General features: G+C 37.5%; 1 protein-coding gene across 4 annotated transcripts in view; it reads right to left on the minus strand.

The window, feature by feature from the left end:
* The window catches only part of CDH12 (cadherin 12), a 542156-nt gene that overhangs the window by 45837 nt on the left and 476348 nt on the right, over positions 1–19971 (minus strand). For all 4 annotated transcript variants that reach the window (XM_040548890.1, XM_040548889.1, XM_040548887.1 and 1 more), the window contains one exon: positions 18730–18897. In XM_040548890.1, the coding sequence (XP_040404824.1) occupies positions 18730–18897 (168 nt within the window). The remainder of the gene's footprint in view (positions 1–18729; positions 18898–19971) is intronic.

Consider the following 19971-nt stretch of genomic DNA (forward strand, 5'->3'; position numbering starts at 1 on the left):
CTATATAATTATCTGTTTGATTACCCTGAACAAAATGAACTTTATCTGCTTCCTCTCCCTGCCCATCAGTATGCAAAGCATATCTGAAGGCAAAGCTTGCTTTATTTGTTTGAGAAAATCCCTGTAAGTAAAGTCTGCTTGTGTCAGATCCGCATTTGGACAATATCATGTACGGCTTTGTAGCATTCATTGATGGAGTGACGAAAGATCGTGTAATTATCATTTTACCATTTTATTCCAAGAGAATATAATACATGAACCTTTGCATCTTCTTCTTTTTGTTTTAACCACTGGAAAGGAGCACAACAATGTACAATATTATCAAGACTGTGAGTATCCTCAGCTATTTCTTAGTAGTGCTTCGATGACTCTGAGGAAATAATATAATTTTAACAAGGTATGCAGGACACAATCACAAATACTTCTGATATATAATGTCATTTGTACATATGTTTATTACTGGGTCTCTGCTATGCAGGTTTTTCCAAAGAGATGGAAGAAAAGGGATACATGAGGGCTTTGCCTACACTTGAATCTCTTTACATTTCCACAACAGTTCCAGCCCTGGTGCTCACGTCTTTTACAGACACTTACGCAGGATCACAGAAATCATTGCTGCAGTGTTTACTCTTTACAGCCACAATTTTGGTGAACATAAAACGTAAGAGCATAAGATTTTTTCTTCATTGCCTAGCTGATATATTCCTAGTGATCTGAAGAGCACTCAGGCTCATTAAAACAAACATTTCTCTATAAACTATTGTACCTGGCTGTAAAGCGTATGGGACTTAGATAAGTCAAAGAAACACTACATTACTTATTTCAGATTGTTTAGGCCTGTATCAGTTATTTTCAGTGGCTTGGCATTTCATCACTTCCAGAAATTCAACAGCAATAAAGACAGGATCATTCAGATCAATTTGAAACTCTGAAGTAATCTTCAACTCTGCCAGAGTCAGATCTCTGAAGATGTAGTATGTAATTATAGTGCCGGCCTCCTCCTGTAATAGCACCTTCACAGCATACGGGAACTGCTAATGTTTTTACTTTAACAACATACTTTTGGAATAAAATAAATGAAAACAAATAATGCATATTGTTGCCAGCTCAGGGAAAAACTTCAACAGGATATAATGTATAGCATGAAAACTTTTTTTTTTTTCCTTCAGAAAATAGTCTTTGTAAAGAAAAGAGGCCATATATGAAACGTACAAGAAAGACAGTTTTGTAGGTATTTATTTTTCTGTTTCCAGAAGACGGTACTTATTGCTGTGGATTTGCTGTGCTAGTTCAGCATTATTCAATTTTTATTGTCCATTTTGCCTATATAGACTACTAGGTCATTTTGCTATTCAGGTGCATTGAAACAAACCTGAGTAACAGTCTTTTGTTCCCAAAGGTCCTGAAAAACTTGTTATCTGCAACTTCTAGGAATGATGGGACAAGAAGCTTGGACAAATGTATACAGCAACTGATTACACTGCTCAAACATTTCCGTCAAATTTTGCAGATTCTCCCATGTGACTTCTCAGCTTACAAGATCTTTTCTTCTAGTTCCATAAATCTCTTTTTAACTTGTTTGTTAAGTTTGGTGCTGGCTTTTTAAAGGATGATTGACATGGAATGTACCAAAGGAACAAGCCCTTACTTCCCTCAGACTGCACTAAGAAACTGGACTCTGCAAGTAGTTACACTTTTGCAATTTCAGCTAATTTCATTGCATGCATGTCCAAATATTTTTACATATAGGCAAAAAACTGGCAATGCATATTACCTGGTCAAGATTTTTCACTTTGTTACCAAAGAAATCTTAAGAAAAAATAACAAATTTTAAATATTATTTTTAGGGCCAAAGCTCACGTGCCAGTTGACATGCTTAACTTATGCAACATAGCACAATTAAATTTCACCAATACACTACCAAGAATCCAAAACTAGAGAAACCCAGTGATTACATAGCTTAAGACCAGCATTTAGACATTCCCTTACAAATCCCGTGTAGTGCCCTATGTGACTCAAGCTGTGAAACTTGCATGGAGTTTTAGGTTGAGCGGCATCAACGAGGATGATAAAAATAAATGAGTGATGATGCTGTTGAAGCTTTTAGGCTGAAATGACTGATTGGGATTATTACTGAGCCCCAAAAGCATTCAGGAAGCTGAAGTGGAGGTGAACTAACAACTAATACACGCTGCTGCACAGTTTCTAAAATGCAGACAGTTCCAAAGAGCTTAGTGGGAAGAAATCAAAGGTAAGTGACAGGTAATCAGTCATATTGACTGAAATTCAGCACACATTTACAGTTCTTTTGACACAACTAGATTAGTTCTAGTTCTTAAGACTCAAAAGCTGTTCTGGGGCTTGATTTTCACTTACAAAGATGTTTTTTTGTTTCTCCACACCTGCAGTTTATGGGTATACCATCACTTACCAGAAAGGTTTTCAATTCCGATGAGAATAAGAAATGAAAACCATCATTACATCTCATCAGTAGAACAACCATTAGGAAGTAACCCAGGTTAGCATCTAAGGATGTCAGCTAAATGCATCCTTCAAGCAAACTGCTGTAAATCTTACCTGAGCTTTTTTCTAATCTGTCACTATATACATACTGAGTGCACATAAGATTATTCTCCCCTGTTTCTTTGTCTATATATATTTTTAGTTCTTCTTTAAAATACTGCATTGCAATTAATCATGATAACACTTTATAGTTATAGCCTACAGCATTGAAATCCAATCATTTCTTTTTCTTTGATCAAAACCCTTCATGTTTTCTCAGGAAAAAAAAAATCAATAATGTATAACATTAAAAATTTTGCAAAGCTTAAGATCAAAATTAAGCCAAATTTTTCCTTTAGCAAGAAAACTCACATGGATACTAGAGCAATTGTTAGCTTAAATTACCAAGGCACTTCAGTTTTTATCCTGGGCAGGTCATAAAGGCACTGATTTCTGTCTGTTTTAGGAATAATCCCAAACCAGTAGTTCATGTTTACCTGCTGGTGTTTCAGCAATAGTGTAATAGCCAAAACAAAGGATACTCTACATGCAGGCAGTATACAGGCATACTTGGTATACTTAACCTGTTACACCGGCTACTGCTAATCAACCTATTGTGGCATCCAATGTGCATGCTCCTAACACAGGGAAGATGTGATAGCACAGCAGTGAGACGTACCAGTGCCCCTCCTCACATGCCCTGCAGAAGGCTGGGAAGAGAAAGGTCGGGCTTTGTCACCTAGTGCTCTGGTACACATCATGCTAGAACGTCAGTTAGGGCAAGGCTTCTCCCATTGCTGAAAACAGTGCTCTGAACTAGGCTTATGGCTTCATTAGATACAGCATAGCCATTCTTAAAAATACCTCCTTCTCTGCTGTGGGTCCCCAAGTCCACAATTAACATGATCTACATCTCTCTAGACTGTACACTTTTAAAACCTGCTGAGGTCCTGGATATTTAAGTCTCCCCAGTACTTCAAGATAAAATGAGTAGAAACAACAGCCCTTTGGAGTCTTATCTTGCCTAAGGTGTGGGTGATCTACATAATGGAGCTTCCCCACAGCTGGCAGCTCCTGAGCCAGGACCCTGCCAGCCCCTCAGGTGAGCTAGCAGACTAACTTCCTGAGGCTGTCCTCTTTCCTCCCTGAAGGAAAAGAAAAATCCACTGTACCTGGTATTGCTGTTTTGTGTACTGAAAAAAAACCAGTTTAACCATTTGCCTTTTTTTTTTTTTTTTCCACTGAAAATCTGTGGACAGAAAGCAATCTAAAAACAAACCTCCACGCTTCATAATTCCACAGGGCATACATAATATCCACCAAGATGGAGCAAGCATTCAGGAAATAGGAAATGCCGGTTATTTTCTGAGCTGAGGATCTTCAGACCCACAGCTTCTTCTTCAAAATAGTGCTGGATTCAGCAAAGACAAAAGAATGTTCTATTTAAAAGGAAAAGGTAGAAATAATTCTTGAAAAAGTTTTTTTCTGGAGCCAAAGAGCCTGTGGTGTGACTGCCCTAACACCCAGGCATTAATAATACTTAGTTTTGTTTCACAAATCTTAAATTATCTTCTGCATGATGGCACAGTTTTAATGGGAGGGAAAGAAAATGTTCATTTCTAGAACTTCTTTATGGTTGTAACTAAGGGTTTCTCCTGAATAACATGGAAGTGAACTCTGACACACTGAAGAGACCAAATGAAGATCCTGAGTAACTATTTTAATAATTTTGTTATTGCTATGGAAGAAAGATACCACCATTATTACTTCCCCTTCTGCTCCTTTTGCTCTAAACAAGAGCAACAGCTACATGTTTATTTGTGCAGGTCTGACTTTCTCAGTGCATTTATATGCTAGAAGATGTGCTTCTGGGATCTCATAGGACATATGGAGAAAAGTACTTTTAGATGACCAGTTTCATTGTATATCACCACCAACAAAGAAATGTTCTGCTAATATCCAGTCTACTGTGATTGAGAAATTATTACCAAACAAGAAAAGTCAGTAAAAAAGGTCAAAATAGAAGGAGAACAATAATTTATTTTTTCAGTATATTCTAGAAGCTTGAATCAAAGGGTTTTTTAACTAAGTTATATAGTGGTTATAAAGAACTATCAAGGTGTAGGATGATTTACAGATAGAAAAAGTTTTCAGGAGAAAATATTTTCCCTTTTCCAGAATCCCAGCCAGCATGTAATTGGCATTTATCATTTAGGTCTATTGATAATATTCCAGTGATCCCACTGTCACCATGAAATAAATCAATACACTTATTTCCCCTATAAAAATTTTAATTGCATGGTAAATGTGAAATGTTAACATGAGAAAAAGTATATTGTTGAAGATGGGACACAGAGTTTGTAATGCTCTGCTTAACATCTCTGCTTCTTTAACATCTTGCAGGAGCTTTTTGGTACTACTCTGGCACAAAATATAATAACATAATAACACAATTTTACTATAATTCATTCACTTTTAAGAATGTGGTCCAACCATTTACTTTAAGATCTAAGCCAAGTGCTCTAAATCATTGGTACTGGAAGAATCATTTTTCTCTCCATCGAGTAAGGAAATTAGGCCCCTATCTTTTGTCCTCTGAGTCACGCCTAAGTTACATGAATAAATTCATCTAAACAAAATATGTTCCACATCTGTATTACTCAGAAGACTGTTTGTGAAGCTTTTATTTGCACAAAATCGTTGGGTGCATCTTCTGCAAATAGTTTTCCCTAAAAAATACATTATTTTTCTTCACCAAGTTGGCAGAGGCTAAAGCAGAAAATGTTTATTTTTAAAGATAAAAATGAGAAATCTTGTAATACAAGTACAAAACAGATTATCATTCTTTGTTTTAGGTTTTGGTTTACTGTGTGCAGTTTCCTTGAAATATTTGTGATTTAATGTGTGATATAGACCAAAAAGTAATGATACAATGGGATGGCAATTGGTATCATGCTTGATGTCTCTTATACTTTATAATCACAGAATCATAGAATCACAGAATGGTTTGGGTTGGAAGGGACCTTAAGGATCATCCAGTTCCAACCCCGTGCCATGGGCAGGGACACCTCCCAACAGACCAGGTTGCCCAAAACCCCATCCAGCCTGGCCTTGAACACCTCCAGGGATGGGGCATCCACAGCTTCTCTGGGCAGCCTGTGCCAGTGCCTCACCACCTTCAGAGTAAATAATTTCTTCCTTGTATTTAGTTTAAATCTCTTTGATTTTAAAGCCATCCCCCCTTGTCTTATCCCTACCCTCCCTGACAGAGTCCCTCACCAGCTTTCCTGTAGAACCCTTTAGATATTGGAAGGCTGCTATAAGATCTCCCTGGAGTCTTCTCTTCTCCAGGCTGAACAACCCCAACTCCCTCATCCTGTCTTCATAGGAGAGGTGTTCCAGCCTTCTCATCATCCTTTTGGACCTCCTGTGGACCTATTCCATGAAGTCTATGTCTTTCCTACAGCACATATGCTCAATTTAGTAAAACTGATATTTAAAGCTTTCAATTCAAGTGCCTGAAGGTGTGACCTCTACATAAATACTGTTCCATTTGCAAGGAACTCTGTGGATGGTCAGTGTTAATTTATAGATAACACTCTTGGGAATTTTAGCAATTATGTTCATAACATCAACAAATTTGCTGTGGAAACTACTGAGAAAAAAATAATGGTCTTGAATTTGAATGAAAACTTTTAGAAGGGTTTCTCTAGAGTATTTCTGTTATTTTCTTTTTATTTTTATAGATTTAGTTATGCAAAAATTAAACTAAACATGTATTTTGGTCTCAGATACTCATTGGCTTTAATTTTTATATAGAAAAGAGAGTTTCAGAACAGCTTGGTATCTACAGCTCCTGCTGCTGTCAATAGGAACCTCTGAACTGTTGCAAGCACTTTAGGGGCATCTCATTTCATGCTTTTACAAGGAGTAAACACTCCTGAAAATCTGATGACAACTATGGTTGTTAGGTATTCCTGAAAATCATAAGCCTAAGCTACTGTGATGATAATTAGATAATTACGTTTCACTTCACATTGCACTGTAGCCTCTAAATTTTCAGGAAAAAAAAAAAAAAAAAGCTCACCATAGTTAGAAGCAAAAAGGCAGTGTTGATTTCTTACTTGGACATAAGGCCTCAGGGAAACAGACAGATGCTGCTAGAAAAGATAGTGACGGAGCAAGTGACACTGTCATCTGCAAGTCACTTTGCAACCAATTCTTCATGCATTGCAAGGCGGCCCCACACTGTTACATCTGTAGCCCTGGCTACTCTTCAGTATCAAAGAGCAAGCGGAGATGCATAATGTTTTTGAGCAGTCCCAAGGTTACCATAGATATTTTCATTCGTTGCATCTAAATACTTTTTGTGTTTTGAATGAATAATTTCTTCCCTACTCCCCACAGAAAACACACAGGGGTGGAATGAATATTGTGATTCCTGCCAAACGTTGTTGAATTTCTATGAACCATATTTGTTTATACCTTCTATACAGAAAGCAGCAGATGTAAAATACAATTATTAATGATAATAATCTACTATGATGATAATGATGTGTTTAAAAATAATTAAACCATAAATCTTGCTGTTAATGATCAATTACCACTTAATCCTAATGATAAGGAGAAAATAAATTGGCTAAGTGCAGACTAACAGGAGAATTTTATAAGCAGTATATAATATTTAACTTCTAATCACTGTTGTGCTCATTTGTTTTTCTTGGACTATTTCTTACTGTGCCGTCAGAGCATTACATTTTACCCATTGACGAATTATATATATATATATATATATATATATATTTAATTGTTTATGGAATAATACCAAGACATAGTTATATTTGTTTACTTGCTCTGCTTTGCAGCTGAGGGTTCGATCATTCTCATTTAGAGCTTTGAAGAGGTTTTATTTCATTCAGTCAGTACTCCAAACAGTCCACTAGCCTTTACAAGTTATGCATTCTTCAGAAAGTTAAAAAAATCAGTGTCAGTATAAGTGTAGCAGACATAATTAAGAATTTAATGTTTTGAGATTCTATGGTAACTCAATATTTAATTCTCAGTTTTATTATATTATTATTTTTTTAATATTATGCCTTAGTTGTTTTGTTTTTTTGGGGGGTTTTTCTTTGGTTTGTTTGTTTTCTGTCACCATTCAGTCTCAAACAAATGCTTCTCTCGTGAAGATACTTTATGATCAAGATCATGCAACAGTGACAGCTACCAAAACAAAAGAGCTTTCTAGGGAGCTTTTACTAAGAATGCATCCACTTTCTGGGGCAAATCTACTCTTAGTGAAAGTGCTTGAAGAATTCTGATGTGGAAAGGAATAAGAAAAAAAAATAAGAGAAAGTTGGCAAAAATATAAACAGAAATTGAAATTTGTGTTAACTCATTCCTTATGTTGCACACACACAAATAGCAACAAATGCCTGCAAACTGTCAGGTGCTATGCCTAAAGGGAAGCTGCATGGACTTGACTGCAAATCACAACCTCAAAAAAGCTACAACTGCACAAAGAAATTTCATTTACCTAGCTATATTCTGTGGCCCAGAAGCTAGCTGGTATAGAATGGCCTATTTCTATGCTATTAATTCTCTTACCCACACCAAAATAGGTCAGTTTCGTGGAAAGGGATTGCAGAGAAGAGTTACTGATCTATGCTAATGCCCCTAAAAGCCCTGAGAAGGCTTTTCTGAGAAAGCTTTATGTGATGTTGGCCAAAACTGTGCCAGGGACTGTCCTAATGTTATCAGTATGGACGATTTATATGTTCAGGAGGTCTCCCTGACACCCTCACATCTCTTTAAGTCTTCAGTGTGAAACAAAATGATCTGTTGTGTACCGTTTTCTCTTAGTCTAAGTAAAAATGTCTATTCGTACTGATTATGTGGTAGTGTAGTCATTTGTATGATTAGCAGGCAAGCATGGTTAACACAGGTGGGTCAAATAGAAAGAGGATGAAAGCATCACTGTGATAACAGTGCAGTGGACATACCAAGCACAATGGAGATACAAAGAGGGATGGTTATAACCCATGATCTCAGTACAGCAAAATGCAGAGAGACTCAAAGCTGGAAGTGGCAGCTTCTAGGGTAAAGGAATTTATTCTTTAACAAAGGATAATTATGTCAGCTGCATTATTAGGGAGTTAAAACAAAAACAAAAAACACCTGGGGAGGAGAAGGAGGTGGCCATGCTGTAGTTGTAAGATGAAAATGTGATGAAGTATTAATTTGTGCCTTAGGATAAGGCAGACAAGAGTGCATGCTGAATATTAGGATAGATAAGGCAAGGAGGAAAGAGAAAGAGGAGGGGGAGATGGAGAACCCAATACTACAGACGTATGCGATGTGGAAGGAAGCTGGATCAAAGAGGAATTACCCTAAGTCCTCCTCTGATTCGTCTAAGAGCACTGTGCAAATACTGGTCTGCTGACATTTATTCATGCACTCAATCATGCTATTTGACTATTGCTTTGCTGGTGTTAGGGCTGTAGTCAAGTGACTCGCTGGTATTACAATCCAAAATCATAATGACCACTGCATGGCTGCTGTTTTCATGATCAGTTTATGATTGCATAGGCCTTTTTCTGGATCCTTTGCATTGCTGCATTGCTGTCTTCCATCACACCTTGTAATGGTTGAGTAAAAGATATGTTCATGCAGTGTTAGTTCATTCACTGGTAAATGGAAATCAGACTTATTTAATATTTTCTGACCAGACATCAAAAGATTTAAGCTTGGTTTACAAAACCAAGCTGTTGCTAACCCATTTATGCCTTATGGCATAGGGGTTAAAAAATTAACAGCAGATTGAGTAGACCAGGATTCAATCTTCATTCCCTTTCTGATTCAAAACAAGGTCTCACTTGGTCTACTACCTAATCGCTGCCTAGAGGCTAGTCTGCAATGAGTCTACCTGTAATGTGTAAATAGTTACCATTTGATATAAAATAAGTCATCAGTTGCCAGAACTGAATTAGAGCATCTTGTCTGCTTTGCAAATTCCTTAATCAATGTAAGATAGACTCATTTTCATTTTTAGAGCTAATGAAGGTACAAGTGTTGTATACTAAGCTCAGCTTTTAACGGGACTGTCAGAGAAAGCCATATTTCCCTATCTAAAATGTCTGATTTATTACTGGGAGTGATCTGCATTGTATTGTTTTGTAGTCTTTAAAAACATATCATCTAAGCAACTTCTCTCTTATAGGCCACTCATCCAAAACAGTGGGTTATAAGATTTTTTTTTTTTTTCTGCCTGTGACCTTTTACTTGCAGTCTGCATCTGAGCCCAATTTTATAGCAAAATCTGAGGCAAGACTGGTACAAAGCCACATGAATGCAATCTGCCACATTTAGTTTACTGAGAGAAAAAAATTGACATGCTTTTATATAGTAAAACCATTGCTAAGTAGTGTGTGTGCAATTTCTGCGGTGCACTAGGTTTCCTAGAGATAATTGAATATATATATATATAAATAACTATGATAAGAGTTTTCAATCCATATGCATGCTTAACTATGCACAGGCAGGCTATTCCAAGTTCAGCACTTGAATTTCTTTTCTTCCAGAATATTTCTGTAGTGTTTAATACTTGGAAGTAAATGTATGAAAATATTCCACTTTTTTTTTTTTTTTAAAAAAAAAAGAGAAAATAGAACAAGATAACATTTCATCTAGATAATAGAACATTCAAGTAGCACACAAAGGCTACATAACTAAGCAAAAAAAAAAAAAAGTTCATTTTTATAAAGATGTTTTTTTCTTGCAGTGAAATTCCTGAAATTGTATCAATAAAGAGTATTTTTTTCCTGGTCCATGAATTGTCCTTTTTGCTGACTTTTGTATTTAAGATTTTTATTCCTCTGATGTCTCCATTGGAGAATTTAATTAATTATGTGAAATGCATTGTACTGGCCATTCCTGAAATCCAAATCCAATTAGCTACAAACTTTCTACAGTACTGACAGGCAGATGATGTGCAAGGTCCTAGGACTGATCCTGCAACCTTGCCTTATTTAAGATGTCCTTACCAGAAAGATGAATAGTTGAATTTCTATTTTCAAGCATGTTAGCATTTCTGGAAATCTGCCATACTCTTTTATGCAAACTAGATGGATTTCTTCGGGATGCTTTTGGAAAGACCAACGATAGCAAAAGAATGGCCCTTGTGATGCCTAGTCATTGCTCTGCGGCTTTTGAAACATTTTGAATGGGATTTCCAAACAGCCCTGAGAAGAAGATGTCTTTTGAGAATCAGAGAGGTGCTCTTCCCTTCCCTTCCCTTCCCTTCCCTTCCCTTCCCTTCCCTTCCCTTCCCTTCCCTTCCCTTCCCTTCCCTTCCCTTCCCTTCCCTCCCTTCCCTTCCCTTCCCTTCCCTTCCCTTCCCTTCCCTTCCCTTCCCTTCTTCCCTTCCCTTCCCTTCCCTTCCCTCCCTTCCCTTCCCTTCCCTTCCCTTCCCTTCCCTTCCCTTCCCTTCCCTTCCCTTCCCTTCCCTTTCCTTCCCTTTCCCTTTCCCTTTCCCTTTCCCTTTCCCTTTCCCTTTCCCTTTCCCTTTCCCTTTCCCTTTCCCTTTCCCTTTCCCTTTCCCTTTCCCTTTCCCTTTCCCTTTCCCTTTCCCTTTCCCTTTCCCTTTCCCTTTCCCTTTCCCTTTCCCTTTCCCTTTCCCTTTCCCTTTCCCTTTCCCTTTCCCTTTCCCTTTCCCTTTCCCTTTCCCTTTCCCTTTCCCTTTCCCTTTCCCTTTCCCTTTCCCTTTCCCTTTCCCTTTCCCTTTCCCTTTCCCTTTCCTTTTCAAAAAAAGACAAGATGTGCACAGGCAGACAAAATTCAAGTATCATGTCCAAACCTTAATTCATTTAACTTCCATTAAAAATACTTTTCAATCATTCCCCAACAGTACTGACTCCTACTGTGAGTAGGAAATGATATGATAAAATATATCTTTAGTCAAACAGTTCTTCTAAACAACAAGAAAAGTAAATTAAGGGAGTATCAACACCTTAAAAATAAAACCAACTTACCACTGACTTCATAAGACACTTGAGAATGATCTTTTATTTTCCAATATCAGAGTAAAAACTGTACACATTCTAAAATTTATCTGTATTTCTTTTATATTAGGGCTTTATCCTCTGTAAGGATATTTATGTCATATTAAAATTTAAAACATGTACTATTCCTTTGACTAAGACCACTCCCATGTGTTTTTATTGCTTAGCATACAGAGGTTTATTTCCCTAAATTGCTTTCACAGTCACTTTGTCATCAGTAGTAAACAAAAGAAAGAGACAGGAAAACTGAAGCACAATAACCTTACAAAATATGAATCCGCCACTTGACCTAATTGCTTTGATTCCATAAAGTATAATTTATACCAACTAATTATACAGCTTTTGTACTTAAATGTTGAAGTAACTATAAGCCATCCATCCTTTCTTGAAGCTTATTTTAAGAATTGGAAACATGCCACAACTGTCCTTTTGGCTAGCTCAAAATGGTCTGATACTTGATGCATTAAGGCTTAGCCCATTAGCTTCAAGGATGAATGTACTGAGTTGTCTTTTTACTTATCAAGTGTAGCTGAGAAAGGCCACCAGTTGCCTTCTGAATCAAGATGCATGCCTACAGATAAACAGCTTTTATCCACTCTTCTCTGTTCAAAGGCAATGTTTTGTTATATCAATTTTTTATTTAATTACTTAAACATTGTTACTATGATATGAAAAGTGCATTCTGCTTCATTCTTTGCTTTATTTTTTCTGGCTTTGGCATGAATCAAGTTTTGCAATTAAACAGGTATTTCAATATGTACAAACAAGTTCTGTCAGTTCATCAGCACACCAGTACATCTGGGTGATGAATGGATTGGGAGCATCCCCACAGAGAAGAACTTGGGGGTGTTGGTGGATGAAAAGCTCAACATGAGCCAAAAATGTGCACTTGCAGGCCAGAAGGCAAGCTATATCCTGAGCTGCATAAACACACGTGTAAATAGCATGTCAAGGAATGATTTTCCCCCTCTACTCTGCCCAGGTGAGACCCCAGCACAAGAGAGACATGGACCTGTTGGAGCAGGTCCAGAGTGGGACCACGAAGATCATTAGAGGCCTGGAGCATCTCTTCTATGAAGAGGCACTGAGAGAGTTGGGGTTGTTTAGCTGAGATAAGAGAAGGCTCTGAGAAGACCTTATCACATCCTTCCAATATGTAAAGGAGGCCTACAGGAAAGATGGGGAGAGACTCTTTAGCAGGGAGTGTAGTGATGGTTTTAAACTGAAAGAGGATAGATTCAGATTTGATATAAGGACAAAATTCTTCATTTTGAGGGTGGTGAGGAACTGGAACAGGTTGCCCAGAGAGACTGTGGATGCCCCATCCCTGGAAGTGTTCAAGGCCAGGTCAGGTAAGACCTTGAACTAGTGCCACAGGGGTTGGAACTAGTTGATCTTTAAGGCCCTTTCCAACTCAAATCATTCTGTGATTCTATGATTCTGTACCTCTATGACATGATTTTACCGTCATTAATGAAACATGCACAGTAATGCAGAAAAGTCAGTGTGCCTAATGAGGAGTCAGGCAAGACATATATAAAATACTTCTTGAAACAAATTTCTATGAATAAAATCATTGAAATACATTTTTTCTTCTAGTTACCAAGAAAATATCAATTTTTGAAGTCTCTCAGTTTTCTGAAATGTGGGCCAGTAGATACCTGCAGGTCAAACAACTCTGACAGAAAGATATAGTATGTAGAGGTTTCCCCTTTGTTACACAGGCATCTCGTTACTGTGAGACATGCAAGGTGGGAGCTCCCCACTGAATACGTTCAAAAGCACAGGTTCTAAATAAAAAATTCCATGTTCAGCAGGATAGTTAGTGAGAGGTGTTTCATCACTGGAAGCTGATATCCTATCCGAGCCTGCCTGTCTTCTTAAAGGACCCTCGATGAGATGAAAGTGTTCCATGATGCTTTTTTTTTTTTTTTTCCAAGACTGTAATATATTACTTATCAGTGCAGCTACTTCAAAGTATTAATAATATATGTTCTCCACTTCTGCTGTGAAATCTTTTCAGCCTACCTGAGTTCAGAAAATAAATGCAAACTTCATTCTGTGATAATGAATATCTTCTTATTCAATAAGGTATTCTATAGCATTACCTGTTTGTTATAAGCACTTTGTGAAACAGTGAAGCAGTCCTGATGAGATGCAAAAAGATTTAGCCAGTAGCAATCAGTGTTAATGGACCTTCTGCCCCCTTTCTAAGCCTGCACTTGGACTTTCTGGCTTTGTTGACCAATGATGAAAAATGTGATACTGGAGGTCTCAATTCCCACTATGAAGAGTGAGATCTGTAGGTCTGGTTAGGCCTGAACTTGAGAACTTGAGACCTACATGGACCTGACAGTAAAGTCATATTTTTCACATAAATTAAAATTCTGCATCAGTATCCTTTTAGCTCAAGCAAATAACAAACTAAATTTCCTGGCAGGTAGTTACTTTTAATCACTGCAATGTTTTCAAAAAGCAAAACTAAAAATCACGTTTACTATATTAGAAATAAAATTTATAGACAGCTTTTTTTTTTTTTTTTTTATAATTATTTTTGTCTAGCTGCAATTAGCCATGAGTCTTTGTAAATTTCAGGCACACTATACACCATCTAACATACCAAGCGGGACGGGCTGAGTAAATCACTGTTGATCAGGATTTTTGCTTTCACTGCTCTGATTAAGAAGCAGTCCTTAGTTTATATGAGAATATAAATGTTGATAACACGTCTGAAAAAAAAAGAAAATGTTTCAGGTAACTGTCTGCCTTAATCAAAGTTGTTCCAGTACAATGGAGTCCCCACACTGACGTTTCAGCCTGTAAGCCATGCTAAACCTTTATTACCTTCAATATCAACATGAACCTCCAATATTATTCTCTTCTGTTTTGTTGAGAGTCACTGCTATAATTCAGCTTCTGCGATACTTGATATAATAGAAAGAAAAGATTTTAAACCTTATTAGTGTGCAAAGCAGAGGACAAGCTTGGTCTCCTGTGGTTTTTTTTTGCTCCTTCATAGCAACAATTGGACAAAGATATCACAGCTACAGTGCATGCATGAAACGAGATCTCAAGCCTACCTTCTTCAAAGAGGAAGATGTATTCCACAATTCCTGTTTCATGAAAACTGACATATGTGAGGCTTGTGTGGTTTTTTGAAACACGGTACTAGATGAAGACATACAATGAAACAGAAAATGACTAAAGCCCCTGACAGCAAAGGAAGTCAAATGTACAACTGAAAATCAGACACAGGAAAGAACATTGGGCCCAAGGAACTTGCCAATGCGCTGACTTTTTTCCATTTCCAGGAAGATGTATTATTTCTTCTTGTGCCTGTGATACCTTTCCAGCGGCAGGGGGTTGAGCTGAAAGGAGGAGACAGATTGCAGCGGTAGGTGGTCTACCAACCACTGAGGATGAGGACAGTGGGAACATTATTTCAAAGAGACCCTCTGATGATCTGCTTGTGGACCAGAGCTGGAGCACCTCACAAGTGTTATGACAGGATGTGAGAATACACAAGGAGTCAACAATGGCTGTAGTCCATGTGAGTTATGGCAAAATAAGGTAAGTCTGGACTGAGGTTTTGGGGCGAAATTTAGGCTGGGAGGCAAAAAGCTAAAGTTAAGGGTATCCAGAGTAACATAGTGTGAAACTGTCTCATTATTTACAGTCAGGGGAAGAAAGGTGGAAAGGCAAAGCTTTAATGCCTAGCTACAACAAAGGTGAAAGGAGCAAGGATTCATCTTATCAGAAAGTAAAGACATTTGCTAAAGAATGGGTGCCTGTAAAGGTTGTAAGATCATTTCATCCACAGGAAAAACAGGCTTCATAAAGTTTAAAAACTTTCCTATGGTCATTGTGATTCTAGCTTAAGCATTTAAGAAATTTACAGGTGCAGAAAAACACAGTTGAAAAAAAAAAAAAAAAAAAGCTAAAGCACGTTGTTCAGATAAAGGGTGAAGTCACCCGAACTCTGCATTCTGCACTAAAGAATGCTACAGAAGATTATAGTAGTCAAGCAGAAAATGCAGAAACAGTAGATCAAACAAAATCCAATTTAGGGTACAGTAAAGAGGAGAAAAAAAACTACAATATAAAGACATAGGCTTAGAATGGGAACTAGTACGTGTAGCTTTAATGCCTAATGCTAAACAAAAGTATCAGCATAATATGCATGCTAGAAATCTGAAGGAAAGAGGGAGATCAGTCAAGCAGTGTAGTAGCAAGGAGCAAACTATGCAGGAAAGGCAAAATAGACGTTATCAGTGGAGGAATGGTAGCTGTTAAAGGAAGTTCTACATCAAATAAGACTTAAAGAAGATAACATTGTTACCACTAGCTAGTCAGCAGAATTTCTGTAGTTCATCTAAATTTTGCAGCAAACATAATGAGTTTAAATTCAATATCTGTGCAGGAGCAATAAGAGCCAAAATTACATGATAGTTGTCCCCAGTTAAATAAAATAAAGGGGGATGATAAATAAAACTGAGGGATATTGCTGCAAAAAATCTGAATGGGAGAGCTGAGAGAGTTAAATCACTGCAGGTGGTGTGGATGCTATTTAGGGACAACATTTTGAAGACCTACAGCAAATGCACAACACCTATTAAAAAGCATGTCAGTGAGGATAAATAACATAGCTAATAAAATGAAGAACACATCTTTCAAAGAAATGAAGTTGTGTCTCAGGGAGGACAATAGAAAGAGCCATAAAATCTTCTTTATCTATAAAAACAGAACAAAGAAGACCATAAATGAGTTTGAATAAATCTCTGGAAAACAAGCTAATAATAATTGTCTTTTAAAGACAACTGAAAGCAAAAGCCTGAGAGGAACTGTGTAAAGCCAGCCTAAAATCAAGATACAGAAGAAGCACTCAGAGAAGATAAGATCATGAGTGTAAAACTTACTACACTTTGTGTGTGTGTGTGTTTGTTGTGTGTGTATGTTCAGTATAGAAAAGCTGGGGAATTTTTCTATCCTGGAAATCTTCTTTAGGGGAGATTCATGAGAGAAGGTTAGATTAGCTACAGATGCACACAATGGACAAATCATTGGGATTCGCTGCTATATGCCCAAGAGCCTGAAGGATGAAATAAGTGAACTATTATGATGGGTAATATCTTGCTTCAAACCACTGTGGCACATGAAGACTTGGAGGTGCTAACATAACACTGACTTTTCAGTGTTCACAAGTCTTTTTTTTTTTCAAAGATTTTCAGGGAATGCTAGAGAATGAAAGATGGATATGCCTGACATGCGCAGGGCAATACAATATGACCAGAATTAATGGACTCATGGATAATAACCCCTACTGAAGAAAACTCAACACAGCTGTTCTAAATAAAGGTCATGTTTTGCAACATTCAGAATTATTTGAAGAGGTCAACATGCAGCTAGATGCAGGTGGGGATGGATTCAAAGGAAATTAGAGAAAGCTGTTGTGGAATATATGTTTAATCTGTGGAACTCACTAGCATAGAATGTTGTGGACTGTGAAATTTTACATGAGTTACAAAGCAACTGGGCAACTTGATGTAAAAAAAAATCCATTGAGGGTTGTTAAATACAATAAATACCTTGAGAACTGTGTGCAGTTTGGGGCACCACAGTATGAAAAGGACATAAAACTATTAGAGAGTGTCCAGATGAGGGCCACAAAGGGTCTGGAGGGGAAGACGTATGAAGAGCTGCTGAAATCCCTTGGTTTGTTCAGCCCACAGCAGAGCAGGCTGAGGGGAGGCCTCATGGCAGCCTGCAGCTTCCTCACAAGGGGAGCGGAGGGGCAGGCGCTGAGCTCTGCTCTCTAGGGACAGCAACAGGACCCGAGGGAATGGCATGGAGCTGGGACAGGGAAGGGTCAGGCTGGGTGTTAGAGAAAGGCTCTTCACCAAGAGGGTGGTTGGGCACTCGGACAGGCTCCCCAGGGATGTGCTCACAGCACTGAGCCTGACAGAGTTCAAGAAGTGTTTGGACAATGCTCTCAGACACAGGGTCTGATTTTTGGGTGGTCCTGCATGGAGCCAGGGGTTGGACTCAATGATCTGTATGGTCCCTTCCAACTTGCGGCATTCTATGGTTTTATGATTCTAAGACATCATCTAGACTAAAACCGTTAGAAACTGAGGAAATTTTCTGGATTATTATTATGTGTTTGGTCTGTTCTTATGTATATCCTCCAGATGTCATTGTAAGAGACTGAAGACAGGGACATATGGACCTTAGTCTTAGCATGGTCATTCTTCCATTCCTGCAGAAATGCAGTATAACGAGGGAAGTCATAACGAGGGAAGGAAGGAGAAGAACTTTCTTTTATATGAAAGAAAACTGAAGTTTTGGATATGGTTTGGTACCTAGGAAGCATCTGTAATACATGAAGTGGGATAACAATTCATGTGCAAGAAAAGAGCTACAAATTAAAATGCAGCCTTGATCTTACTGTAAATTCATGCTAATGTTCTAACATTATTGCAACAACTTTTTGGAGCTAATTGTTTTGGTATAGTTATCAAAGTTTATGCTTGATTAGTGTCTGCATTTCAAAGATACAGAACATACAAAACTTCAGTGAATTGAAGGAGAGCAGTAAGTGACAATCCTTTTGCTAATTACACACAGACTACGAAACTTTAAATTAGCATATTTCTGAAAAGCCTCATTTAAAGTAATTGATATGAAATGCTATAAATTGCTATGGAAGATTGCTATTTTGAGGGTATACGTATTTTCAAGGACAGACATAATCTGGGCCAAGACATACGAAAAATCTGTACTTGTTTATCATAATGCTTAGCATGAGGCAGTTCTGCTCTGTCTTTTGCACCTGGAGGTGTCAGGTTATAACCTTCTGTCATTTGAAGGGGATCATCCAGTTTCCCTTAACAAAATAGCACTTCCCAAATCTCTTTTAAAGTGTAAATGAAATGAACTCTCAGACTGAGTCTGATCCTATGGAACGATGATATATTTCCTTTTAAACATTAAAAACTGATACTCTCAAGTGTAACTTCGTATTATTTAAAAAAACAACAACAGTATATTCTGATTTTTTTCATCACATACTTTTCTTCTTCCTGGATCTCGAGTCCTTATCTAAAGGATTTTTCACATTAATACTTTCACTCATGCTTATTTTGAAAATTAATGCATTTGGAATACAACCTACTCTTAGGAAATCGGGGTGGGTTGTCATTGACATCCGTGAGAGTTATGTTTACAGTGGTGGTACCCGCTAGTCCTCCCAGCTGTCCTCCCATGTCCTTGGCTTGGATGAGAACTTGATATTGTTCTTTCACTTCTCTGTCCATATTTGGCAAAGCTGTTCTTATTACACCTAAGAAATGGGAAACAGAAAGAACAAGTAAACAAATGACTGTGATTGTAACCTATTACATTTTAATATTGGATCTCTTAGACCAGGAATGTCTCTCTTCATAAAGGGTTGATAGGAGAACAGTTCACAATAAAACACACAAATCACTTGGGCATTTCAAAGGTGTACTCCTAACCTATTCAAACCATTCAAAATGACTGCTGTGCCATTTTGAGCAGGTCAGAAATGGCTGACAGAGTATAGTGCATTTTCGCTAGGGATGTGAATGGTGTGAGTGTAGGTTCGCCACAGCAGGACCAAGGAACGCTGTATTGTGCAGAGTAGGGTTGTGTAGGAAGAGATGCCAACGTATTTCAGAGCCTACATCTTCCATTGTTTCAAACCAGTCACCAGCCATCACAGTCAAGCTACTCTAGGCCAAGAAAATATTTCTTCTGTACAAAAAGACATCTTCATTAGAAGATTCTCCTTTTTCTTGAGAAAGCCTTCTTGATACAGCACATAGATGCAGTGAAAACTTTCAGACTTTCCTTAAAGAAATTTAATCAAAATATCATAGGAAGGAACTACTTAGATGACTCTTAATCTTTCGTGACTTTGGACAGCTGGTGGCTCAATACATATGCCATAGTATCCCTCCTGATATGTTAAGAAGGTATAAAAGAAAAGGAAGAATTATAGAGACAAAAAGGTAATACTGATCATATGATTACCTTATGAGGTTGTGAAAATTTTGGGGCTCTTGAGTCTTCCTCTTAAAACCAAATGTGTAGAAGTATTTTGTATTTTTTGTCAAAAATTTTTAAGTGCATATTACATTGCAAAAGGCTATAAATTTAGCAATAGTCTTCAGAAAATGTCTAGGTTCAGATTGGTGCAGGTAGCATGTGCAATTAAAAACACATTAATTGGAAGCATTCTCCTCCTCTAAATTATTATTATTTTAGAAAACACTATTTTCTAGTACTATCCTGTTTCATTTTAAAAGCATTTTTCCCCCCAGTGTTATAATGGATCTTGAATGCTAAGAAACAAACTTGACACCTCATTCTTATTTTTCTGTCAACTGACTGC

The sequence above is a fragment of the Cygnus olor genome, chromosome 2 (assembly GCF_009769625.2).
Source record: "Cygnus olor isolate bCygOlo1 chromosome 2, bCygOlo1.pri.v2, whole genome shotgun sequence".
NCBI lineage: Eukaryota > Metazoa > Chordata > Aves > Anseriformes > Anatidae > Cygnus > Cygnus olor.